This window comes from Sorex araneus, chromosome 9, assembly GCF_027595985.1.
Source record: "Sorex araneus isolate mSorAra2 chromosome 9, mSorAra2.pri, whole genome shotgun sequence".
Lineage (NCBI taxonomy): Eukaryota > Metazoa > Chordata > Mammalia > Eulipotyphla > Soricidae > Sorex > Sorex araneus.
In genome coordinates this window covers 15,531,566-15,558,841 of record NC_073310.1, presented here as the reverse complement: position 1 = coordinate 15,558,841, position 27,276 = coordinate 15,531,566, and the positions used below count along the sequence as shown (strand labels likewise).

The window sequence follows — 27,276 nt, the reverse complement described above, 5'->3', positions numbered from 1 at the left end:
TGGGGGACAAAACGGAGGCTGTTAAAGCTACACCTGCTTCTTAATATCTTGCTGCTTCATTCAACTGATTAAACATTTACGTATTCAACTAACACTTTTTTAAAATGCACAAAATTCCTAGGTTTTGACAAGATGTATTTTCCTCGTCTGTCAAGGTTAAGGTGCTATTGTGAATAATTGGGCTTTATTATATTTTCAGTGTTTCTTCAGGGCTCCCCACTTTTGACTCGAGAAGAAAGGTAGGGAGAAAAGATGTAGCTGTGGAGATACGTGCATATACATATGTGTGATATTTCATACGTGCACGCAAATGCCGGACGGGATCTTTGGTGTCCGTGTGCGTATGCTTCTTGGTGTTTTTGAAACGGGTGTGACATGGCTGTCCAGAGTGTCCTCCTGCGTGGAGCCGCCGGAATGAGCCCTGAGTCCTCAGAGCCTCGGAAGGCTTGCCGTGAAGCCAGGGCCGTGGGCCACGACACCCCCTTCCTGGATGTGGTTTTAGACCCCTCTAAAACGAGGTGATAGCGTCGGGTTTCTGTTCACACCCGTAGTTCCACAAGCTCCGGGGGTTGGGAAAATTCTCTCCGAGAACACTTGGCGCGGGTACAGAGGGGCCAGGAGTGGACTCGGACAGTGTCCTTGTCGGATCATACTGGGAAAGCTCTTACACTCTTACTTGATCATGCCGCAGGGTTAGTAAGGATCCCTCAGATTTCATGCTCCTATGGGACTGGACTTGGGAAGGATTGACAGAGAAGTTCAGTCTGTCTGTTTACATTTCTACTGTCACTGATGCATAATCGAGCTCCGCCCTGTCATCGAGGTGAGTCACATCCTGGATTCATTCACCCGCACGGGGATGAATGCCAGTGGCCCCTGTTTAGGGCAAGCTCATTTTTTTTCTTTTTTCTTTTCCTTCCCTCCCTACCTCCCTCCCTCCCTCCCTCCATTCTTTTCATCTCTTTTCTTTCCCATTCTTTTCCTCCTTTTCCTTTTTGGTATTCTGTTTTTGGTCCACACCTGGCTATGCTCTGAGGTTGTAACTCCTGCCTCTGCACTCAGGAATCACTCCTGGTGGTGCTCAGGGGAACTGGTAGGATGCCGGGGATAAAACCTGGGTTGGCAGCGTGCAAGGCAAGTGTCTTACCCACTGTGCTGTCACTCCAGCCCCCAAACCCCTTTTCTTTCTTAAGTTAATTCTTGGCGTATGGGCTAATCGTAACTTAGACCATCAGTGGTTTTTTTTTTTTTTTTAATTATTGTTATTTTTTCCATTAGCTCTACTGCTATTTGTGCGAATTTGGGCTTGTGAATTTTGTTTTTTATTTTTTCCCTCTCTTAAAGCAAGCAGTTTGCAAATTTACAGAACAATCTGTATTTCATCAATTCTCAGATTCCTTCTGTCTTCTCCCCCTTACATCTTATACATTCAAAAATCAGGATTTGGTTTCCAGTTAGGGCCTGTTTTATTGGCTGAGTGTTTTCCTTCTCAATGAATGGTACGTAAAGTCGTGGCGCATCCTCTGATGGCCTCTGAGGTTGAGGAAAAGTGCCATTTACTGTGCGAGTCAAGCCAGACCTCGTAGATCACAGGTTTCACGAAACATACAAGCAGGGAATCCAGAAACGTTGGGGAGTCTTGCTGCATGAGGTCATTCCCCAGTTAGTGAAGAGGGCGCGGGGCGAGGGGGTTCTGTCAGACGTGAAGAACTGCCGAACACTGCCCCTGCCTCCAGGCATTATCAGATAATTACTGCTCAATCATAAAAAACATTTGTAACACCTAACAAGATTTTGTATTTTGACTGAGGTTTAAAACTCGATTTAAAAATGCATTTTCTTTCGGCCGATGTCAGTTGGTTTCAGTTCTGACCAGAATTCATTTCTTTCCAGACTCTGTTGGCAGCTAACTATATCCCTGAGATTTCGTGTGTGTGTGTGTGTGTGTGTGTGTGTGTGTGTGTGTGTGTGTTTCTCCTCACATCCTCAGACCCTCTTCCCTGTGTAGCAATTGCTCAAGAAATAGACTTAGAGGGGGCTGGAGCGATAGCGCACAGCGGGTAGGGCCTTACACGCGGCCGACCCGGGTTCAAATCCCAGCTTCCCATATGGTCCACTGAGCATCGCCATGAGTAATTCCTGAGTGCAGAGCCAGGAGTAACCCCTGTGCATCACCAAAAAAAAAAAAGCAAAAAAAAAAAAGAAATAGACTTAGACTTTGGTTGAAGGAAATGATGTCAGAAGTGGTGGTTTGATGCAATACTTTTAATTTGGGCTCTGGGTTTTTCTTGTAAGTCTGGGATAGAGAAGAAAATGGTTTACACACTTGTTTTGTTTTTAATGTTAGCAGAATGGCTTCTGTCTCACTGGGAGTCCACGTCACATGAAACAGTTGATTCCTTTCTTAGCAGTAGTTTTTAATTTTTTTTCTTAATGTTCAAGGGGTGGCTCTAAAGTGGGATTAAGATTTCCTTTCTTGGCAATAACTGAACTGTTTGTGTGGCCAGGTACGTGAAGTCCAGTCCTCCAACTCCTCGTCTGTTCATCCTCGTTTCTTTTTCCTGTGCTTTCTTGACTCAACTTGTGATTCTGTGTCACACATGTAAAACAGGGAGATCTGGTGTGAAGTGCTGGCTTGCTAGTGTAATCAAGCCCAGAGTTGGACTTCTTTATAGCGCCTTCCTGAACAGTCTTTGGACAGGTTGTTTTCCTAGGTTCCGTCGTTACCTACTTACTTTTCTGATGGAAAAATTTATTTTATACCCATACCTCAATGCTTTTGCCCTTCTCACGTAGTATCTAAAATTTTTCATAAATTATTTCTGTAAACATAGGTAACTGGTGAGACTTCATTGGCTGCTTCTCAATTTGTTTGCTTTGCTTTATGAAAATTAGTATTAGTTGACAGTATATTCAGTGTTTACATTGGTCTTTTATCTAGAATAAATGATTTTTCCTACGTGCCTTCTTGTTCCTCCAAAGAACCCGGTCCCTCCCCAGCTGCCTGGAAGGAATCCTGTGCTGATTTAGAAAGGAACATTCCCCCTCTGTAATATCTCAGCTGATCTCTCTTCACTGTTACTATTGCTGCTCATTTATTTAAATCTGGACATCGTCTTGTCCATAGTAGTTCTAACTTTCATTTAGGTTGGCAGTGCGCAGGGCTTTCTCCTGGCTCAGGGACCACTCCTGGTGGTGCTGTGAGGCCATAGGGGACGCCAGGGATCAAACCCAGGTCAGCTGTGTGCCAGGCTAGCACCATAACCCAAGGTACTATCTCTCTAGCCCCAGTAGTTTTTAAATTCTTTTGATTTGGGGGCTTCTCCTGACTTTGCTTGGCGCTTCTTGGTTCTGGCATTAGGGATTACTCCTGGCAATGCTCAGGGGACCATACAGGGTGCTGGGTGGGGATCGAACCTGGGTTGACCACAACCAAAAGCAAGTGCTTTACCTGCTGTACTCTCTCTCTGGGCTCCTAATTTGTAACTTCGATCTTCAGGTTATACGTGCTCGTGCATATAGTGACAGAAAGATGTTTTGCAAAACAGATCAGATTTAAAAGGTTATTTCCTACCATTTTCTCCATTCTCACCGGAAGGGGCTGGCAAACTAGAATATACGCGTGTTAAACTTTTACATCCAGCCCAGGCTTTCAGGCCATCCCCCCATGACATGATAGAACTAACTGGTGTTCCCATTAGAAAAATCGCAAGCCCCTCCTTGCCATCTGGGATGGGGTGGGACTGACAAAGCCAGGTCCCGCACTTGTGTCAGCAAGGGAGAGGGAAGAGCCGGCCCCCTGGCCGGAGCGGCTCCACACACCCAGCTGCCTTTGTGAGGACACCGGGGACCCTGCAGAGTGGCCCTTTCTCTGTCCTTTCCACGGCACTTGCTCTTGGGCGGGTGTTACTCCAGTGTCATTGCAACAGTGTTACTTCTGTATGAAAATGTTGGAAGAAAACGTAGGAAGATTGGTTCTTGGAGCTAGCTTTCTCATTGGTATGCTGCTAATCTGAAGGTCTGTATTAGTCCTCATTATACAGAATTTAAAACGGTGCAGAAGTGTGCAGTGGAGAGAGCCAAGTGGGGGGCATCCAGGAGTCGCCTTGTATTCCTGCCCTGTTGGCATGGGCGAGACGGGTTGGTTTCTGTCATGTCCTAGTAGCTGCAGAGAGGGCTGCTGTGTTGTGGCAAGGTTGAAATTTCTCTCTGGTTTTCTCCCTTCCCCTGACTTTGTTTTGTTTTGCAGGACTACAAAGCCGATGAAGACCCAGCGTTATTCCAGTCAGTCAAGACCAAGCGAGGCCCCCTGGGACCCAACTGGAAGGTACTGGCGGCTGACCTTCCTGACAGGCAGCGCCGGGGCGGCACAGCGCCTGACAGGCCCCGCGTCGGGAAGAGCTGGTGACGTTGAAGTGAAAAATAGAAACGGCACAAAAATAGTTTTATTTGCGATAAGGGCTTCCAGCCAGTGCCGTTGGCCAGCGAGTGTGTGCTGCATTCACAAACAGAACCTCCCCGGGCTGTCACTCCAGCACCAGGCTGTTCGGGTAGCTCTTAAAAGAGACAACCGACTTAGTCTGGGGGTGTTGAAAGGTTCTCTGCGGAGATTTGAGGCCGTTCAGAAATCCACGTTAAATGAAGGTTTGCAGTTTTAAACTTCGTCTTTGTAGAAATGACACAAGTTTTCACCCAAACTTCCATTCTCGGCCTTCTAATAGTTAGGTTTTGAGGAATGCCAGAGAACACTCTTGATGGCAAGTAATCGTTTTCTAACAACATATCTTTGCTCTGTTCATGGAAGAGAAGCAATATTAAGGTAAAAATTTAAATTGCTACAGAAATCTAGTGCATTTTTAGAGACATTACTAAAAGCCAGTGACAAATAGGAAGTCTTAAATATGCTGCTGGCGAGTTATCACAGCTAACTTGACAGGAGCAGGGGAGCATAAAACCTGGACATGCCCAGGGCAGATTTCCCCTCGGCAGGGCTTTACCGGGTAACCAATCTGTTCACGCCAAAACCAGTCACAGGTCATCGATAAAAGATGAGTAGGTGATCGTCGATGCTTGTAGATTGAGAGTTATTTTAATGGCTCCACAAATAATCCACCGAATGGTTCTTCATAGGTGTTAAAATGTTTTGTGACCTGTCTGGCACATCAGTCAACATGAAGGACGGGTCTAGCTCTGTTTGATTAGAAATGATTCGTAATGATCTTATTTTCACATTTATCTTCTGGGTAGAGTTTAGTTTAAGAACCTCACAACTTCGTGGCCATGACCAGAGACTTCTGAACTTAATGCCCAGCAAATGATAGGTATCATTTTAAAATTAAGGAGTGGACATCTGTGTGTGACCTACCTTTATACTTAACGGATTTAAAACAAAAAGAGGGGCTGGAGTGATAGCACAGCGGGTAGGGCGTTTGCCTTGCATGCAGCCAACCCGGGTTCAATTCCCAGCATCCCATATGGTCCCCTGAGCACCGCCAGTAACTCCCAGTGCAGAGCCAGGAGTAACCCCTGTGCATTGTCAGGTGTGACCCCCCAAAAAAGCAAAAAAAAAAAAAAAAACAGACATCCCCTTTACACGTGCGCATCGTGGTGCCCTCCCCTTCCCCCCCAGCCTTCCGGCTTTGAACCTCAGCGCTCTGCCTGAGTCAGAGCAGCCTTTCTTCGGGCAGGGCTGGCGTGGCCGCAGTGAGACCCCTCGAAATACGTCCTATATGTTTGGGAAGTTCATTTTCCTCCAGTAGTTCATTTTGCTCTAGCTGATGCTGCTTTTTTTAGAGAATGAGGGGCCGTGAAGTTGAGACGCAGGTGAGTTGAAGAGTGAGGTTTCCTGAAACACGTTAAGCCTGAGAAGGCCGTGCTGTGGGCGACTGTGTTCACGCTCGAATCACGCCAGTAGCCACCAGCCGCGTCTAAAACAGGCCACAGAAGTTAACACTGTGACTTTACCTGACTTTCAGCCTCATGGGAACTAAATATTTTTGTTTGTGGGGTTTTTTTTTCCTTCTTTTTGGGTCACACCCGGCTGTGCACAGGGGTTACTCCTGGCTCTGCACTCAGGAATTTCTTCTGGCAGTGTTTAGGGGACCATATGGGATGCTGGGATTCGAACCCAGGTTGGCCGTGTGCAAGGCAAACACCCTACCTGCTGTACTATCACTCCAGCCCTGACTTTTAATTTAAAAAAAAAAAAGTCAGGGCTTTATTTATAAAGCTACATTGCTTTATCTTTTATTCTGGATTACATGATATAAAAATCTCAAGTGGTTTGGTGTTTTGAAGGAATGTAAGTTTTACGTTTCTTCATACTGCTGCTTTCGTGTGTGTGTGTGTGTGTGTGTGTGTGTGTGTGTGTGTGTGTGTGTGTGTGTGTGTGTGTGTGTGTGTGTGTATGTGTGTGTAGTACTGGCTTATTACAGTAAAATTCTGAGTGATAATGAGGCTTTTCTACGCATTTGCCGGTTTGTTACCTTTAGCCAAATGGTGGTGGAGCCCCTGTGCAGACCGAGTTAACTACTTAACTGAATCTCAGCATTCCAGCGAATTACCATGATCTCAGAAATAACTAGGGTTATCATGAATAATTAAACCTTCCACTCGCTGCTTCGAGGGGGAAAAAAAAAAAGAATAAGAAGGACAACTGCTTAACAACGTGCAGAGACACAGGCACCGGGGCGCCGACGCGCTCCTGTCAGCCTCTCGTCTGTGGGGCAGCCCTGTCTGTCAGCGCGCGTGCTCCTGGCGGTGCTGGCTGGCCGCGCCGGGGGACGCTAGCTGCAGAGTGCGGCGTCTCTGAAGCAGAGGGGGCGCGGAGACGTGGTGATGGGCGCGGGGAGGGGAAGAGCCCCCACGTCCGACTTCTTGCCCAGGGAGGTCTGTGAGCTGCCTCCTGTCCGTGGGCCTCCCGCTCTCTGGGCCTCCCCGCTGGAGTCCACTCTCTCCCTTGACCCGACACGCTGCCCCTTGGCGGGAAGTTGCCTGACCAGGACACATTCCAGACTCGATTCAGAATAGGTCAGGGGCACGGTGCAGGTGCGTTACTTACCCACGGTTGTATTTGCCGTCCGTGTTCTGGGGTACTCGCTGCGTCTCTGCCCCGGGCAGGGTCCCTCTTTACCCCGAGGGCCTTCCGAGGGGAGCCCGGCTCACAGGGAGAAGCTTAGCACAGCTGGGGGGGAGCCCGCAGGGCACCTGGCATTTCCCTGGCCCCTTTCTCCCTGTGTGGCCCCCAGCTGTGGGGGACCCGGAGGTAGAGCAGATTCGTCCTCTGACTCCTGCTTCACCGGTCACCGCAGTCACTTGGCTTCCGGAACCCGTGCTCTCGGCCAGCATCCGATAGTTCCTGCTTGTGGCCAGCAGACCTCGGGCACCGAGGAAGCTGCGTTTAGAAAGTCCATCCCAAGGGTAGCACAGCAGGAGGGCACTGGCCTCCCGAGCAGCGGACCCAGGCTCACTCTCGCTGGCACCCCGGAGCCCCCCGGAGTCAGCCCTGAACACCTCTGGGTGCGGCTCCACGACAAAGAAAGAACAGCCAGAGCCAGGGAGACAGTGCAGGTCGCAAAGTGCACGCCTGGCAGGCTGGCATGTGCAGGGCCCAGGGTCTCTACCCGGGGTCACACGCCCTGTCCCCACCCCCGTCCCCAGCACCGCCACCGGGTTCAGCTCAGGTAGCCCCTAAAACGCACTTCAAGTCTCCACCCACTCCCAGGGCTACTGACGGGCCCTGCTTTGGTGGGTGTTCTTGGAGTTTGTTCTGACTCCGTCAGGGTCTGTGGGTACGCCCCTCCCTCGGAGCCTCGGTTTTCATGTCTTTGAAAGAGCAGTGGTGATAGTTGCTGCCTCTCCAGCTTGTGGGCACTAACTGAAGGAGTAAATGTTTCCTCAGCACAGAGTGCGGGAAATCGTACCTTTGCTACCATGATGTTGAGAAAAGGCCACCATTTATTGGGGCTCGTAAGTGCTGTCTTCTACTGTGCTTGTGACACCCCGTCTCTCTGACACCCAGAGATCCTCCTAATTCTGTTGTCTGGAAATGGTCGAACATACCCCAGTTGGCCTTTCTGTACTCCCTGCTGGTCGCCTGTGCTCAGTCCGCGCGTCCACCAGGCCACGGAAGAGCTCACAGCGTACAGAGCCTTTGTCAGCGGGTTACTCCTGGCTCTGCACTCAGGAATTACTCCTGGGGACCATGTGGGATGCTGGGAATTGAACCCAGGTCGGCCGCGTGCAAGGCAAACGCCCTACCTGCTGTGCTGTTGCTCCAGCCCCGAGATCTTTTTAAAGATATAAAACAGATCTTTTATTTTTATGAAAGTAAACCTAGAGAAGCAGACCTTAATTCTGATTTGTTTTTCCTCTGAAAAAAACAAAAGTTGCAGGTAATAAGGTGGAGAATCGACTTAGTGATTGCACAACCAGACTTCTGCTTGGAGGCAGAATTTTGTCCTTCTCGTGGCCATGTGCTTCTCTGTCACATGGCTTACGTAGGTGTGATATGGAATGTGCTCTGGTTCATTTGGGGTTTTAGAGTGTGCGGTAACAGTGGGGACTAAACTAGGCTGGTGGTTTATCACGAATATTTTACCTGGACTCTTTCCTCTTCTGTGATCTGGTGAGAAATCCTCATTTAACAAACTGAAACACCGCTTTTGAAGATTGTGGTGTCATTTTCCCCAATGTCAAAGCCTCATTTCTTTATTTAATCCGGATAATTCATGAAGACTTAAGCTATTGTGTCAGGGCATTTACTGTGGACAAAGTCAGTCGACCTGGGTTCGATTCCTCCACCCCTCTCAGAGAGCCTGGCAAGCTGCCGAGAGTATCCTGCCCACATGGCAGAGCCTGGCAAGCTCCCCGTGGCGTATTTGATATGCCAAAACAGTAACAACAAGTCTCATAATGGAGACATTACTGGTGCCCACTCAGCAAATCGATGATCAAAGGGATGACAGTGATACAGTGATAGGTACTATAGTCAACAATTAGTTTACTAACGATCTTCCGCAGACTTTGACAAAGATTTGGTTCTGACAGTGCCTTCTTGACATGTCTCCAGACACTCAGATCTTGTGTCAGAACATAAAGGTATAAGAGGATCAGGTCAGATGAAGAAATTGATTCAGAAATTTATATGTGGGCACACATTCAGACACACGTGCCTTATCTGGTCATAAAGGTGTTTCCTGTTTAAAATTTGTGTTAGTAACTTCAGTCTGAGCAAAAGTTAGCGGCACTTGAAGTTCTTACCTTTCAGAAGAGTTCATCTGTCATTCCCCAAGTTCAGTCCATCTTTAGATTTGGTTTGAAATTGTCCGGTTTTCCGTTCTGGGAGTCCTCCCCGTCAGTGGAGGGGAGCTGTCTCTGTAGATTTGAGGAGTGCTGATTTGTTCCCTGCTGTACTCCTGAGATAACTTCATACCTCACCCCTGTGAGGAGGAGGTAGCGACCTGTAAGGATTGGGGCATTGGGACTAGCAGGAAAGGGGTTAGCGATCTCAAGAGTCTAAGGAAGGAGCACTGGTTAGACCGTAGTGCACCTGACGTGGCAGCTAGATTTTAAATTCGGTGTAAAAATAAGTATTTAGCCCTCTGTGTATTAAGTAGTCACTGCCTGTGCACGATCCCCCCGCCCCCCCAAACCCACCCCAACCCAGACTGCTCTGTGCCCTCGGAGTGATGTCTGACGGAGTCAGCCTTATCTCGGACACCGCGTCTCAGTTCTGAGGACACAGGCACAGAGGGATAAAGTATCTTATTTAGGTTCGAGAAGTGATGTGGCAGGATAGTGTCATTACTGTCACTGTCTGAGACCTCAGGTTTTCTTTATGAATTTCATTTGAAGGATGAACTTGTGCCTCGACTGGTACATAATGTCACTCCGAAAGTAATTGGACACAGCCTGCAGCACATGTCATAGATCTGATTAGCAAAATGGGTGTGCGCGACAAAAAATAATAAGTTTGGAGACATGGAAAAAGTGACTGGTTATCCTCTTACACCGGCAGGAAGCTTTCCTGGCCTTTTCGGGCCTGTTTTTATTAAATTAGTTTGACCTAGGATTAGTTTAATCTTTTGAACTTTATCTCACCTTTCCTTATTTCACTGAACATTTCCCATTTGCCCAGCCCGATAGGAATCTCTCGCCTCTCACTGAAGTGTTTTGTCAGGGACCTTCTCATGTCACTTGCTGTGTCTCGGGGGGGGGGGGGTGGGGGGGGGACTGTGTGTTCCTTTCCTCGGCCCCCAACTGATTTCTCACTGTATCCTAAGGCGTACACTTTGCCTTACCTGTGGCAGTACCTGATACAGAGGCCTTCTCACGGCTGTGTGAGATTCACGCTTATGATCTTTTTTTTTTTTTAGCTTTTTGGGTCACACCCGGCTATGCACAGGGGTTACTCCTGGCTCATGCACTCAGGAATTACCCCTGTTGGTGCTCAGGGGACCATATGGGATGCTGGGAATTGAACCCGGGTCGGCCGCGTGCAAGGCAAACGCCCATCCCGCTGTGCTATCGCTCCAGCCCCTCACGCTTATGATCTTAAACCCAGTTGAAGACAACTGTTGGACTTGATCCATGTTTCCAGAGAACATACTGATACAGCATCACCATAGAGCTGTCCAAGTGGCGACCAAAGTCTGAACAGAACTGAGGTGTGCGTTGGCGATAGGTTTCGGCGCCTACGTTCTCCATGGATTCTATAGTCTTGTGTTGATATTTACTGCTGCGTGCGCTGGCAAAACACCAGCAATGCATTTATTTTTAACTTTCTTAATGAAATCTGGCTTAGAAACTTGCACTACAAATCAGCAGTTGAAATTGAGCATTCAGATTGCCTACAATTGGGAAAATTAAAATAATGAAGCGGATGTGAGCCTCATCGAGAGCACCGTGTGCTTGGAGAGTCCTGACTCCAGCGAGAGGCAGCTTACCCCCCGCCCGTCTTCACCCCGATACTCTCTAACAGGGCGGGGGAAACAGTACGTTCATTGGCATGTCGCACAGGACCAGGAGCGAAGCACGTTTTTCAGAAAGCAGGTTTCCAAAAAATGCCTTTGTTTTGCGTTTGGGGGCTTGGGGTGTTTGGGGTTTTTTTTTTCCCCCCTCTTTCATTTCTGTATATTTATTTGTCACAGATAGAAGAAGCTAGCTCTGTGCACAGCACGGGCTGACCGCTCCCCGTCCCAGTCAAACACACTGTGTTTTGTTTAGTTATGTTGCGCGGCTTCAGTATACATTACGCCCCTTAGGCCTCAGCCACATACCTCAGAGTAACCCAATACGCCTCGTTAAATTAAAAACATGATTTGAGTTTGGGGGTTTCATTTATAGTTAGAAACATGAAATGTAAGGAATTCAGTGAATATACAAACGATCCAGAAATAATTTTGGAAGCATTTCACAACTAGCTAGCACTTGCCGGAGTACGGATCAGACTTCAATTATGTGGAGATGAGTCATATTTAAGCGTCTTCTCTTAGTCCATTGGTTTCTTTTTGTAACACATCTGATTTCTTTTTCCCCCTCTTGGTGTCTCACCAGCCTTTCATTTCCAACTGTTATTTTAAATGTTCATGCTTTACCGTACGTGAAACTTGAAATTGTGAGTAACTAAGTCATTGTATTTACCCCCAGATTAGGAAAGAGTTAGCCCTGGTGTCCTTGGCCGTGGAGGTGCGAGGTTGGGGCTGGCCTGGAGTTGGTGCGGGTGGGTGCGAAGGCTCTGACTGCGGGCTGTGACTCGGTTTGCTTTGGCGTTAGGTTTTCAACTAGCGGAGGAAGGAGAAGGAATTGGAAAATGTGTGTGTTGTTGAAGGCCGAGAGGGGAGGCAGCTTCACTCTCCTCAGCAGGGGTCGGATCCTCCCAGGAGCTCTGCAGGCAAACCGGGAATCCTTGGGGTCCCGTGACTGCTCAGGGCTCGCGCTGCATGTGGGGCCCCCAATATCTATCCCCTGGAGACTTTGTGCATGTTAAAAGTTACACGTTTCCTGGAAACTACTCATGCTCATTTGGCAGCATAGGTCATAGTTCACACGCATACCTCATTTTTTAAAGAAGTTGAAGATAAATGTGGACGGTGCTGAATTTACACATTAAATATCTTAATTGAGCTTTTAGTTCAGTTTTGCTTAACTTTGATTTCTTAAAAATGTTTAAAAGAGGTAAGGTTTTAGTTTGTGTATAGTTGGAGAGGATTTAAAATCTAAGACGGGGCTGGACCCGTAGCACAGCGGGGAAGGCTTTTGGCTTGCACGCGGCCAACCCGGGTTCGATCCCTGGCATCCCATATGGTCCTCCGAGCACTGCCATGAGTGATTCCTGAGTGCAGAGCCAGGAGTAACCCCTGATCGCCGGGTGTGACCCAGAAAGCAAATAAAATAGCTTAGGACAGAAACTTAGATTCTGTTTTTGACATACCAGGTTTCTTTTCTTTTCTTTTCTTTTCTTTTCTTTTCTTTTCTTTTCTTTTCTTTTCTTTTCTTTTCTTTTCTTTTCTTTTCTTTTCTTTTCTTTTCCTTCTGGGTCACACCCAACGATTCACAGGGGTTACTCCTGGCTCTGCACTCAGGAATCACTCCTGGCAGTGCTCAGGTGACCATATGGGATGCTGGGAATCGAACCCTGGTCGGCTGCATGCAAGGCAAACACCCTACCTGTTGTGCTATCGCTCCAGCCCCCATATTTCTTTTTGATTATAAAATGGTGTTGTTTTGAGAATTAACAGTGTCACTGTCACTATCATCCCATTGCTCATCAGTTTGTTCGAGCGGGCACCAGTAACGTCTCTCATTGTGAGACTTACTGTTACTGTTTTTGGCATATCCAATATGCCACGGGTAGCTTGCCAAATTCTGCCGTGCGGGCGAGATACTCTGGGTAGCTTGCTGGGCTCTCGGAGAAAGTGTACACAACAGAAAACAAAAATCAGTTGTTACCTCACCATTTGCTGACATGATCAAATAGTAAATACAAAATATTAACTATGTTTGATTTAAGTAGCTAATTTTGTGACATGTTAATATCATGCATAGATTATTATGCTTCTCCCCATGTACACTGTTCTTTGAAAAGATTTTTTTAATAGTTCTATGCATTGTAGGCCATTTCTTACCTTAATACCTCATTTTGCATACTCTTCCCTGAACTTGGTTTTTTAATGTGTTTCAGTTGGATGGAAAGTAAGCCCAATATCGACTTAAGTACACACTTTTATGGTGTTTTTTCTTGGCGGGATCTTCAAGAAAAAAAGCACCACAAAAATGTATACTCAAGTCGATTTTGAGGTTACCTGCATCATGCCCAGTGATGCTCAGGGCTTCCCCGACCTCTGTGCTCCCGGCGGCCCTGCCCCTGTATTTGCACTTTAGACCTGAAGGACAGAGAGAATTTGTTCTCTTGTTCTGTCTCTTAGGTTTGGTTTTGTTTAGTGAGGCCAAAATAGTCTTATTCGGGAAATAAAGGGAGGGAAGGAGACAGAGATGTGTTCAAGAATTCAAGAGACTATAAGGGGGCTTATCCAGAACAGAAAAAAGCCCTGTCACTTTTAAAATGAATTTTATAGATCAGCTGTAGCATTGCTGTCCCGTTGTTCGTCGATTTGCTCGAGCGGGCACCAGTAACGTCTCCATTGTGAGACTTGTTACTGTTTTTGGCATATTGAATACACCATGGGGAGCTTGCCAGGCTCTGCCGTGTGGGCGGGATACTTTTGGTAGCTTGCCGGGCTGTCCGAGAGGGACAGGAATAGAACCTGGGTCGGCCGTGTGCAAGGCAATCGCCCTACCAGCTGTGCTATATAGGTCGGCTGTAAAATAAATTGTCGGTATTCCCGTGGTCCATTTAAGTAAGCAGCCTGCTAGGATCACTAGAAAGATTGTGAGGAACAAAGTGGGTGATTGTTGAAAGGACGCGTGTGCACTGTTTTTTAAAGCCCAAGTTTGGTTTTGTTTGTTGGCATTAAATGTGGCTGACTCTTCCATGAGAACGCCCTACTGTCTGTGTAGCAAGGTGGGGGAGTTCTGTCAGCCCCTCTGGAAATCATCCAGGTTTTCATGGGGCGCAAGTCCTGCAGTGATTGGGCGTTTCGGAATGTGGCCATCAGCAGTGCGTAATTAGTAGGGTTCAAATAGTCTACCTGGGAGGTATCTTTGGGCAGTAATTCAGAGGGTCTCCGGGAGAAATTCAACCTGAGTGAGTGGTTAGGAGTATATTTTGCTAAGCCTGGACATGCTCCAGAAGTGCAATGCTGAGCTTCAGCCAGTTTTTAAAGACAGACAGCCATTGGTTGTGAGCGCATGACTCATTACCCGCAGCCTCAAGGTGAGGCTTACTCGCCTCTGACTTCAGTGTCACATCTGTGGCTTGTGAGAGACTGAGTGAGCGTAGGACCTGGTCTACCTGTGATAAGAATTTATGTCGTGGGATCTGCGACCCAAATCCTCATGGTCCTAGCGTAGCCCCTCCCCAACCCCACATTCTTCTTGTGTGGATTTCGGTGACACCTCTTGTCACCTCTGTGTCCACTGACAGCACCTAACGTGGATTGGGTGTGAATTGCACCCACATTACACTGGCTGAATTAAACTTGATTATGAACGCCAAGACATACGTGCCACCTTCTCAGATTAGTAACTGGTTATGGCATGAAAATAGAGAGCTAAGTCTAGTCCTTCACTGAGGGCAGGGGGTTTGGAGGGACAAACCTGGTCGTGCCCAGAGCTTGCTCCTGGCTCTGCTCAGGAACCACTCGGTGATGTGCAGAGGACCGTATGTGGTGCTGGGATCAAACTGGGCGTGTCCACAAGCAAGACGAGCACCTTAGCCCCTGTCCTGTCTCCCGTGATCTGGTGCTATTGGTGAATAGAACTCACCTACAAAAAGGGAACGTTGGCGCTGTGTCTTCTCTTTTAAACACCTGTGAGGTTGATCTTATTGAATTACCCTGTGTATTCAGTGAGGTCATTGAATCCGAAGGTGAACCGTTAGGAAAGGTTTCCTAAGGCAAGTTAATCACGCAGGACAGTACAGAACTTGGAGTCAGTCTTCACAGTGCCAGGGTAGAATTTATTTATATATGATATCCAGAGAATCCACGTGCAGCTGGAGTGTCATTGAGCGTTGTGAGGAGTGTGGTCCTGTGATTGGGAGGTGCCGGAGTGAGACCGAGAGAGACATGCTTGCAGGATGTCTGCACATGGGCTGGGCAGGAAGGGTAGTTGCGCCAACACGACAGAGGTGCAGGTACGACAGCGGTGTCCAGGGGGGCCGATGCCAGCATCATCTTCAGTGCTGTGGGGACACGGGGGCCATGCCGGGTGCTGCAGCTCTGGCACCGCCCTGCAGTTCCTTGTGAAGCCGGCGGCAGTAGTTGCACATAACCGTCTCCTCCTACTCTATTTTTTCTGTTTTTCCTTTTGCAATACAGGCGGTCAAGCAGAAGTCTGCGTGCGAGCCCTGTCCTTAACGGAGCCTCCTCTCGGGCACCCGTCTATCCTCTTCACAGACACTTTATTAGCATCAGTTCTTGTAAATTCTGAGTAGGCAGTCCTCAGTAAGAGGGAGGGGGACCCCCGAGTCTTTCATCCCTCGACTCCCCCCTTCTCGTCCCTGGAGCTTCAGGTCCTCACACACGGACTGGGTTTCTTCTTGGAAGGAGCCCACCTTGGGGCTCGGGGCTCCCAGGATGGGCCTTAGCCGGGGCCCTGCCGGAGTCTGCCTCTGCGCTCAGCGTCACTGTGGAAAGGCCCTACTTCCTGTGCCCGCATGGGGGCTCTGCAGGCAAGGCCTGGGGTACAGGGAGCCCGCCCTAGGCCCTTCTGGCCCGGCCCACAGGGCGCGGGAACCACTCCGTTAAGCACTCCTACCCCGAACCGGCATGCTGCTAGGTTGAATTTACTAAGAAGCCTGCGTTAAGGCTCCTAGAAATCATTGGTAATAGCAGAGCTTCCAGCCCTTCCCGCTCACTTACTCTGACAAAACATTTCTAAACTCGGCCCTGAACGGAAAAGTGAACCACCCCCTCGCTCATCAGCTGTTAGCGGTTTGCTGTTTCCCCCCTTTCTTCCTATTCTTCCTTCCCTCCCCTCTCTCCATGTAAATACTTTAAATGTGTGTGGTTGGATCTTAAAGTGAAGCATTCCCCCCCCCCCCACACACACCCCATTCTCTCTCTCTCTTTTTTTTTTTAAGCATTCCTTTTTATCGTAAACAACCCTTGATTTAATTCCCCGACTCTGCAAAGTGTGATCATTCGTAGAAATGTCATGTCCAGATTTGCGCTCGAATACTAGAGCTCGTCAATCCCTGTGGGGCGCTGCCCGTCTCCACTCCCCCTTCTCTCGCAAGGCTTCCTTGAGCGGCCGGAGCCTTGACGACATAGAAGATGACAAAACTTGTGCCTCGGTTTTTATTGTGCCTCCCCGCGTCCACGGTGGGAACACGGTAATGCCATTAGGAGAGCTCTCACACATTAGAGACGCGCTGCGGATAGGACGCGAATAGAATTTGGTGTTTACTGGGGAATCTGAATAGTGTAATTCGAGGCAGAGCGGTGCGCCTATTAAGCCGGAGAGCGGGCGGTAACTACATCTGGGGGAGGAGAGTTCGCAGCAAGGGGATACCGCTGCTCTTGCCAAGATGATTTCGAATTTCCAAATACCTGAATTAAACACATAGGAGACCGTAATTTTCCTCATGTATGTCTGTGATGTCGTTACACAGCCGTCAATTTTAATCAAAACATAAATATTGAAGTCACGATTTTCTCCCTCTCACTGTCCCCCGTCCAGAAGGAGCTGGCGAGCAGCCCCGACTGCCCTCAGATGTGTGCCTACAAGCTGGTGACGATCAAGTTCAAGTGGTGGGGCCTGCAGAGCAAGGTGGAGAACTTCATTCAGAAGGTAACGCCCCGTGCAGGAGTCGGGCTCGGGCTCGGTCGGGCAGTCTCAGTGGGTGGGGTACTTCCTGACGGGTGGCACTCTGTGCCCCTCTGTGCCCCCCTCTGCTGCTCTTTCCCCCCAAATTTAGTAGTCGTAAGGATCTTTCCCTGTTTTGACCATACTCTGGGATGCTCAGGGGCCACCCGTGGTCCTGGGAGCTAATCCAACTGGGATGTGTGACAGGCAAGTGCACGACGTCCACTGTACTAGCTCTCTGGCCCTTTAAGGCCTTTTCTTTGGGGAGAGTATAACTTTTTTTGTTTGCGGTGCTTCCACCCCACCCTTTTTTTGTTTCTGTTTTTGGGTCACACCCAGCAATGCTCAGGGGTTACCCAGCTCTGCACTCAGGAATCTCTCCTGGCTGTGCTCAGAGAACCACATGGGATGCCGGGGATCGAACCTGAGTCAGCTGTGTGTAAGGCAAGCGCTCTCCCCGCTGTACTGTCTCAATATGTTTTTCTGTTGTCCCGCCCAGGGCCCTGTCCACAGGCAGCCGGGACACTCTGCCAGGACACTGGAGAAGAGGGCAGGGCTCCTCTGTCCAGCTCAGCCCTGGCACACACACGCCCACGTGCTCCTTCTTCCCCGTGTGATGTTTTCTTTAACCACGGGGGACATCGTCTGCGGGACCAACTCTGTCCCTTTTTGGCTGTCTTGATTACAGTGACAGCAGCCTGGGTAGCATGACCCAGAAATAGGGAGACTTGGAGTTGTGTCAGTGAATACACTGAATACACATGAAGGATACAGACAGTTCCTTTGGCATTTGTTTCCTCTACCGTGAACTGTTACTTCAGTATTGTTAAAAAGAAGCCCCTCTCTCACCTCTAGACCTGTAACTCGTGCTGAGTTTTGCCGTAACTCTGTCTACTTTTAGGCTGTAACTGCTGTTAACATTTTATTTTAAAAGAATCTTAAAGGGCTGGAAACTTTGATTCTTCTTGGGCCTGCTTACAGTTGGCCCACATAGGCACGCTGCAAGCTCTGGCCCCCTTCCTTCCTGTTGGATCATAGTAGTGCATTACCAGTCCAGCTCTGATAAATAGAAGTTACACGTGTAATTGATGAAGTCCCTTCTGTTCATGGAAAAAATTTAAATGTTGAAATTTGTCCAAACATACTAAAGCACTCACTGTTCAGTGCACTTTCTTCTTTTTGTGGGAAAGTTTAGTCACACTTGAAAAATTTGGCAATTAAAACCGCTAATTATATGTGAGGGGTGTGTACGTACATAATGTTTTTATATGTGTGTGTTTACTCTAATAACATTAGAGCAGAAAAATTAACGGGGACTGTGTATTGGTTCTTAATTTAATAAAGCGTTTTATCTAAGAACCAGAATTTTCCCCTTTTCAGACTACATTGTTGTATCCCACCTTGCAGTATTCCTTTGAGTTCCAGAGGTGTTACGAATGACACTGTATTAAAAAAAAAAAATCGAGTTGGCCTTTGGACATTGATATTTAGAAGAAAGGTAAAAATAAATCAGATTTAGCGTTTACATTCACGTTGGGTCAGAACTTGCAATCATTTTCAGTTTCCACTAAACTATGCCGCTCGGGCACGAATGTGACTCCTCATGGGACACTTCTTTCTCCCTTGGCTGCCCTGGGTGGGTCCTCCAGTGACCTAGAGTAACCTTTGCAGATGAGATGTATGTAGATTTCATGGATTAATTTGGACGTTGTGATTTTTTTTGTTTGTTTTTTGTTGTTGTTGTTTTTTGGCTCCCCCCCCCTGCCGCCTATCTAACACTGCTTTCTTTCTTTTTAAAGCAAGAGAAAAGAATATTCACAAACTTTCACCGCCAGCTCTTTTGTTGGATTGACAAGTGGATTGACCTGACCATGGAAGACATCAGAAGAATGGAAGATGAGACACAGAAAGAGCTAGAAACAGTAAGACATTTCTCTCCGTGGGAAGTCTCTTTCATCCCCCTTTTCCAAACCTGTGTGTGTGCTTAGTTGTGTGTAGACTTAGAATGAAGAGGCGTGTTAGTTCAGAGCTTTTGTCATCCCCGTCGTGGCTTCCCGGCCCTTCACGGGTCTCCACTCCTCTCTTGTCGGGCCTCTTCCTCGAGGGTCCGCTCGTGCTTCGCCACCTTGAAGGTGCCCCGGGAGTTCTGTGTGTCTATGTGTGTTCCTTCTCTGTCCTGGTGCCTGGTCCGTGGTCCTTTTAAACACTCACTCTCTGAGCCAAACTTGCCTCTACCTCACTGGGTCCACGTAGCGACTTCCTGAAGTTGCCCCGAGAGCCCTAGGTCACCCCCCGTAGCACAGGTGGAGCGGGCCTTCCCTGCCGCTCACGCCAGCCGTGCCACCTCTCTCCCTGCCCCTGTCTCCTCGTCGGCTCCAGCAGAAGTGGCAGTGAGCGCCCCCGCCAGGGAGCACCCCTGTCTCAGGGGCGAGTCTTCCCCCACTTGCTCTGGTTTTGCTTTTGCTCCGGGCCGTGCTTCTCAGATGAAAGTGAGGCCCCACGGGGGAAATGAACCCCAGGAATGTCCAGAACCCGTGAGTGGTTTCCATGCAGTCATCGCGAGTTCTGCCAGCAGTCCCGGCCTTGGAACCCTCGAAGGCCAGGGCGCTCGAGTAACGCCTGCGTGTGCGGCAGGGACTCCGTCTAATCACGGGGGAGAGGCGGCAGCGCAGGTCCTCTGGCACGGAGGGAAGTCGGTCTGTCTGGCACGCAGCGTTGTAAGGAATCTGTGTCTAAAATTGCTTACATTCGGTGATTACAGCAGACCTGCTTCCAATTAGCTTTATACAAACCTTCTGAGAGGGCCGGGACATATTTTCTTTATAAGGCAATAAAATGTTTTAACCTTATCTTATACATAAAGTAAACGGAAAACAGTCTCCAGCTCATGAATGGATTTTGTTCCAAAGTTTTTTTTTTTTTTAAGTTGCGTTTTGGAAATTTGGTCCATGTTTTCCCAAAGAGACAACATTAAAAAATTGAGGCTCGGTTTCTAGGCCAACCAATGGGAGCCTCTTGGACTTCATTTTCTCATATATAGTGTGACTGGAACCTTGGCTTTCGGAAAGGGGCAGAAAGCTGCCTCAGCCCTTCCCTGTAGGCGGCCCCGAGCACGGCTTGCGCAGGCCGGGTGAGACTGGGGCTTCCCGCCGTCTTTCCTCAGCCCTCTCCCCTCACGGGGCAGCTGCCCTTCCTGAAGAACGACTGAGGCACGCACAGTTAGCTCCTCTTCCCCTCCGGACCCGGTCTGGGTCCCGGCCCCTCCGTGCGGCTGTGTCAGCTGACCAGGGGGAGCCGGCAGGATTGGTCGGGAGCTCCGACAGGATCTGCCCCCGTCCTGCCCCGGTGCTCCCGCGCCCCGGCCGGGACACCCTCTGCTGGGGGATGCGTGCTGAACTTTGAGGTCACCGTGAAGGGGAGGCAAGCGGGGGGGGCCCCCCAGAGAGGCCAGGCCTCTCAGACCGAGTTCCCGGGGAGGGCGCTCACTCCCCTCGCCAGCTCTCCCACTCGGGGTGAGAGGGGTGAGAGCCCCTCCCGCCACCGCCCCCGCTGGCCGGGGCCTCCGGGCAGTGCTTCTGCTTGGACGCACTTGAAGGTCTGGGAGAGACACGCCCGGACTACCAGATGATGCCATCTCTGTCTGCAGTGGCGGGGAGCCGGGGCCAGGTTCTAGCCCTGGCTGTGCCAAAAACAAACCAAAAAAACCCACAATAATTGAAAGCCTTCGCGGAGTGGGTGTGGGTGGGCATCGATCACAGGTGGGTGGGGGGAGCAGGATGGGGATTTGCCAGCCCCTTTCATCCTCTTGCTAACTATTGAGACTGTGCTCGGGCTTCTCAGCGGGTGGGTGTAAAAGCCCTGTTGTTTGGTGTTTGACCCTACCGCTGTTTGGGTGCCCTGCCCGGCCCGCCCCCTCCGCCCGGAGAGCAGGGCTCATGCTCCAGTGCTGCGGCAGGAGGGATTAACCCCTGTCCCTTTGGGTCCCGTTGCCTGGCACCGGATGCTAGAATGGCGTACACTGCAATTCTCGTTGATTTGCAGATATTTTAAGAATTGGGGTTTTGTTTCTGATTTTTGTCCCCACCCCCCCAGAATGGGGTTTGGCTTGAGGAGTGAGCTGTGAGAGAAATGCCCATGCCTCCCATCCTGTGGAGCAGCGCGGGGCTCGGCGAAGCCACTGAAGGGGGTCCCTGGGCAGGCACTGCGCCTGGTTCTGGCGGGGCAGGCAGGGGTGAGTTGGAGCTGTGAGATGTGTCTGTTGCAGTTGGTCCTTCTCCAGCTGTTCTTCCCTTTCCTTCCACTGCCTCTAGGCGAGTGTCAGTCCCTGTCCTCAGCCCGTGTCCTTGACCTTGTCTCTGTGCTCACTTCTTCATGCCCTTCCCCGTCACACCTCTGTTCAGTGAATTTCCTGTACAGAACTCCCCTGAGTCTGGTCTAAGGACACTGAGAATATGAGCCAGACCGTTGGGCCTCTCCTCACCTCGCACCGGCCAGTAGTCCGGGTTTGCCGTCGGCTCTCGCTGATGCTTACGGGCTCTTTTTTCTAGAATCGAGAGGCGGCCACCTGCTGTGGCATAAGCAGAGAGCGTCAGCAGGACGTTTCCCCACCCCATGATTGCTAGGAGGGCACCCGAACTCGCCTCTCGGCGGGGACGTGGTCATAGGCAGCAGCCCTGTCACAATCTCTTCTCGGCCCTCTTTCTTTCCTCTGCTGACTAACCCAATTGAGAGTCTGTGATTTCAGCCCCTCATGATTTTATTTTACGTTTAGATGCGTAAGAAGGGTTCCGTCCGAGGCACGTCGGCTGCTGATGTCTAGATGAGTCCCCTGTAGGGTCAGAGACAATATCGAGCTGTGTAAGTCAAGACCTGGGTAAAAAGAATGTTTCGAAACCAAATGCCTTTGTTTCCAAACCAGTGCCTTGTGGCAAGTTCACTTGCTACAGAGAATAAGCGTTAAATGGGTTTGTTTTATAAAGTCGAAGGAATTGACGTGTTTTAGAAATTGGCAGTCAGCGCTGGAGCTGTTGCCTCCGAGAGTTTCGTGTGGAGCGGGTTGAGTTGCTTGGTCCCCGCGCTAGCTGTGAGGGTTTTGCTGGCAGCCCTGCTGCCAAGTCCACCTACTCCTCAGGAAGCTTCGTCTGAGAAGCCCACGGGTTTGTTCCCCCCCCCCCCCACTATCATTGAGTGCCAGTTAATCGACCTATTTCTCAGTAGGACCATTTGTGGTTTAGTAAAGAAATAGGTGAAAGCTTTTAAAATCAAAGATCTTTCCCCCCGCCCCATACGGGCCAACCTCAGCAATTTGTTCTAGTGGAAATTTTTTCACAAGAACTGAAAAGTCGTCCTTTGATGTTTAATTTTCGGTTATCGTCAACTTTAACGTTAATACATATAGACGTGGGTTCGCTTACAAATAACATTTGTGTGATATTATTTCTTAAATGCATTTTAATGCCCAGATAAGACATTTTTTCCTAGAGGAGCAAAAACCTCAGAGTCTACCCCAGATACTGAAGTTTACCAAAACTTGGCAGAACGCTGTTGTTGATGTCAAATTGTTGTCAGTACTGAGCTGCAGTGTCCATGAGGAAAGGAACCCAATGGTGCTCTCGTTAGCTCCCTGGACGATAACTTAGGCTGACCAGGGCAGGAGTGAGCTTCCAGGGCCAGAGAACTCTGCCTGCAGTCTCCACCAGCCCTTTCTTTAAATTCCGTGTCCATTTAAGAATGCGTTATCATGGCTTTTGTTAAGTTCTTTCTTTGTCTCCTGGGTTTATTTTTGTTTCTGGTTTGTTTTCCCCCTGACGAAACACGTAGCTAAGCCGTTAGTGAGCCCCAAGTCTAACTCTTAAGAGAGTTCAGATTTTTGAAATGCAACTGCGGGGGCACATTGCCTGCCAGGAGCCCTGCTCCCTGTTGAGTCACTTCTGGCGAGCGTGTGTCGAGGGCTGCTGTGTGACGGGTGTCTGTCTCTCGGCGTGTGGACTCACGGCCCGTCTCCCGCTCTCCCTTGCAGTTACGTAACCAAGGTCAAGTGAGGGGAACCAGTGCGGCCGGCGACGAGTGAAGACGCCTCTGACCAGTATCCTGCAGTGTTGATGCTTCCCCCGCGTGTGCGTGCGACTCCCTGTCACACGCACAGGCTCCCAGCCACGTGTGTATATATGTCCGTGTGTGTGCGCGCGCGTCTGTAGCTGTATATAAAGCGCATGTAGAGCTACAGGTCGGAAGACACACACTTGTGTATATATGTACATACAGACCTACTGAAGGGACTAGTACGATTTCTCCAAAGTACTGTACCTGTCTTCAGCAAGAATGCAAATGAGAATATTTTCAATATATACCTGGAGCAAATTTTAATAATTATCAGAGTAATACCATTAATGGGCAAATTGGCTGCGATGTAATACTAGCTGGTATGTTTCATAAATGTCAAGTGCGGACCAATATATATATATATATATAATATACATATATATATAGACTTTTATTACTTTTTTGTTCTTTTAAATCGGTCTCTTGTAAATTTTTATTTAGTTCCACAAGCATCAGACTCCCATAGAAAAATGTATTCGAAATATTTCGGTATTCCAGTGAACCTGGAATGTAAACTCTGAATGTATTTATAACGATTTCTTTCTGGATGGCCATTATTTTAAAGCCAAATTGGGGGGGAAAAAAATGTATTAGTAAGGAGTAAAGTAGTAGGCCAGTTTTTACTTGTTTGCCCTGAGGGGGGGGAAATCCTTTTAAAAAGAAGTTCTGGTTTTTATTGGATTTTTGTATCTTGAACTTCAAGTATTTTTCTACATCCAGCCTAGCAAAAGTGGAGATGACGGTTTGTGATTTATAATGAACACTATACAGTTCCCAGGCTCCCGTCAGGCCCCCTGGGACGGCCGGAGCCGCGCCGAGCATGGCAGGTCGGCTGTCCGGAAAGGTCAGAGGTAGGTCCCGAGCTCCCGCCACGTCCTGTTCCCCAGGTGGCTTTCTGAGCCTGCAGCTGGGAAACTACGCAAAAGGCCCAGAGCAGTCTAGCTACCAGGTAGCCTAGAGACCGGGCTGCGGTTTGGCTCTTTCGGGGTTACGCGGCACAGGGAGGTGGCGGCCTGAGGCGTCCGCTGGGGGCCCAGCTTCCCACCGGGCAGGGCCGGGTGTTCTCCAGAGCCCGGCCTGAAGACGCATCCAGAAAACGCTGCCTGGAAGCTGCCGCCCTGTCCCCCCACTCCCGGGTGGGGACCTTGGGTTTGTTTTTCTGAAGAGCCAACAGCTGAGGGTAGGGCGGGAGCCAGAGCTGTAGGCAGCAGGGAGGGCGCTTCTCTTGCCCGTAGCGAATTTGATCCCCGGCATCCCATATGGTCCTCCGAGCACTGCCAGGAGCGATTCCTGAGTGCAGAGCCAGGAGGAAGTCCTGGGCACCGCCGGGTGTGACCCCCCCTCCCCCAGAAAAAAGAAAAATAGAAAAAAAAACAGACAAAGAGACTTAAAAAAAAAAAAAGATTTCTCTATCGAAGTCCGCTTTTCCCCGTCATCCCTGGAAGCTTGAACAGAATATTGTTGATGCCTTCCGCTCACAGTGTCTCGTGAGCCCGGCCCCTTACTCACGTCTCACTCCACCTGACGGCTGACAGTCCTGCCCTCGCCGCCCCTCGTCTCCCCACGCGTCCTGTGTCCACCCCCACACTGCTGTAGGCAGTGCCCCGTCCCCTCGCCAAAGCAGACCAGCCCACCAGCCCCCGAGCCGACGTCCACTGTGTCCTCAGGATCAAGACTGATGTTTACTGTCCGGGCCCGCGGTGAGATGGGTTTTGTCAGGGCGCCATCCCCGTCTGCAGCGTCCGAGGCGAGGAAGATGGTGGCTCGTGCCGCCACGCGGGGGGCCTCGCCCTCTCCCCGGGACGAGCCGAGCTCTCGCTGGCATCTGGCAGCGCCGGGAGCCCGGCGTGTGGATTTTAATGTTTTTCTAACAACTGTGGAGATTTGAGGGAATGTGTGGTGAATGTAAAATATCTAGTTTACTTGGCAGTCTCTTGTGTAAATTACAGTAAAACAAAGTAAATGAAATTTAAACAAAAAATAAATTTGATCACAAAATGCCACTTGTGTGCTCGAGTGGTGGTTTGCCCGGTGCCACGTCTGCTTCCGAGCGCCACAGGCCGCGTCTGCCGCCCGCTCGAGACTTCTCTCATCCGCAGCCCTGCCACTCTGGGAAAATCAAGGAAAATGGTCTCTTATTATTCCTTTTTATTGCAGAGTCCCGTTCTTGAAGTGTGCGCGTTGCCACATTAAGTTGTTAATTTGCTTTCTTAACTAATTTTCAGTCCCGAAAAGCGAGGCAGTCAGCTAGCGAAGGAACACAGCTTTTGTTCTGTTCGTTTCTGTTATTTCTAATGGGGGAGTGAAGGAAAGCCCTTAGAGTTCTTTCGGATGGGGTTGTTGCCGTCGAGTTCTGATCATTCCAGGACTAGCTTTCTGCATCGGGGCTCTTGGCTTGCCTCCGTTGTAGGACTTTGTCTCTGCTGGTCTGTATTTTGGAATATGTAAGAAATGGTGTGTTGGGGTTTTTTTTGTTTTTTTTTTTTCTTTTTGGGTCACACCTGGTGATGCACAGGGGTTACTCCTGGCTCTGCACTCAGGAATTACTCCTGGCGGTGCTCAGGGGACCATATGGGATGCTGGGAATCGAACCCGGGTCGGCCGCATGCAAGGCAAACACCCTCCCCGCTGTGCTATCGCTCCAGCCCCGAAGTGGTGTGGTTTTAACTTACGTTCTAGGGGGCCTTCTTCCATTTTCTGCCGTCATCTTCAGAGCAGCGATTCCTACACAGTAGCACCCTCCCTGGCATCATCCTCACAGGCTCAGTCACCCAGCACCCAGGGCTGAGACGCCAGAGCACTGCAGGGAGGGGAAGTGCGGAGGCACCTGTCGGCAGGGCTGGCCGCAGTCCACGTTACACAGGTTACGGTCAGGAGTCAGCAGCTGCGTGACGGGAGCTGGGGAGATGCCGCCTGCGCCCACACGGTCTCTGGACGACTTTCCCCCTGCTCCCGTTCACGTGCCACCAAGGCCCCCCAGAAGGGCCTTAACATGTTCCATGGCCGGATGCCTGACGCCCCAGGCGTCTGCCCGCCCTGGGCCTTCCCAGGGGCTGCACCCTCCCCGCCCCACCCGTCTCCTCCCTCAGCAGCCGAGTGGAGAAGGGGGTTGGAAGGCGTGCTCGGGCCTGAGCGCCCGCACCGGAATGTCAGGGCTGCCGAGACGCTCAGCTCTGACACGGGCGCCCGGGTGTCAGGGGGTGTCAGGAGATGGCGTGCAGGCCCTCCCCACCGCCCTGCCTGGCTCGCTGGGGAGACTTGGGGACTTGGCAGAACTGGGAGAGAGAGGAAGTGCTAGGAGATGGGCTAGGGGGTCCCACTGAGCTGCATGCTTCCTGGGACCCCTGCCAGTGGTGCTCAGGGAGATGGTTTCTGCAGAGGGACTAAGCAACAGCAGCGCCCTTCGGAACCAGCCCTTACAGTACACGAGGTTGCGCAGACCCTGCCAGAGTCGTGCTGCGCGTTTCAAGTCATTCGTCAAGGTTGGGCCCCCTGACACCCACCACCTTTCTTCCTTCTGGAAGGTCCACGTTCCCGGGCGTTACTGTTTAAAAGGGATGGACAGGGTCTGGAGTGATAGCACAGCGGGTAGGGCGTTTGCCTTGCACGCGGCTGACCCAGGTTCGATTCCCAGCATCCCATATGGTCCCCTGAGCACGGCCAGGGGTAATTCCTGAGTGCAGAGCCAGGAATAACTCCTGTGCATTGCTTAGTGTGACCCAAAAAGCAGGGGGGAAAAAAAAAGTTATGGACCACCCAGTATTGGTTCTCCGCCAGGGTCGGGTTGTCCGAGGCACGTCTCCTTTGGGACTCTGCTTTCCCGTCAGTTGAAATCATGACGGAAAGTTTGTTTCTGGGTAGGGAAAAGAAGTTCCCTCCATTCGACCCTGGCTCTTCATCATGCCAGGGCTACTGGCTTGAAAAACGTCCGCCTACACCCTAGTAGTCAAGAACTTCTCAACCCTGGTGCATGTCACCCAACTACCCCAACTGTTGGGCCACATCTTCAGTGCTCAGGAGTTCCTCTCTGGTGGACCATGCACTGCTATGGAGAGAACCCAGACCTTCATGTCTCTTAATTGAGATACTGTGATTTATAATACGAGTAATGATAGTTTCTCATGCACATAATTCCAGCATGGCACCCATCTCCATGTTCTCTCCCCCCGTAAAGACCCCCCACACACACACATACACATATACTCAGCTGTGTGGCTCAGTCTCCCTTCAGTTGCCTTTGGCCCT

The 27,276-nt window shown here is 50.0% G+C and overlaps 1 protein-coding gene across 1 annotated transcript in view; it reads left to right on the top strand.

Moving 5' to 3' along the window:
- The window catches only part of PITPNB (phosphatidylinositol transfer protein beta), a 62,897-nt gene extending 37,866 nt beyond the window's left edge, over positions 1-25,031 (top strand). Inside the window, exons 8-11 of the mRNA XM_055147216.1 lie at positions 4,250-4,327; positions 16,804-16,914; positions 18,729-18,851; positions 22,949-25,031. Coding sequence (XP_055003191.1) covers positions 4,250-4,327; positions 16,804-16,914; positions 18,729-18,851; positions 22,949-22,999 — 363 coding nt within the window. The 3' untranslated portion in view covers positions 23,000-25,031. The remainder of the gene's footprint in view (positions 1-4,249; positions 4,328-16,803; positions 16,915-18,728; positions 18,852-22,948) is intronic.
- The last annotated feature ends 2,245 nt before the right edge of the window (positions 25,032-27,276 follow it).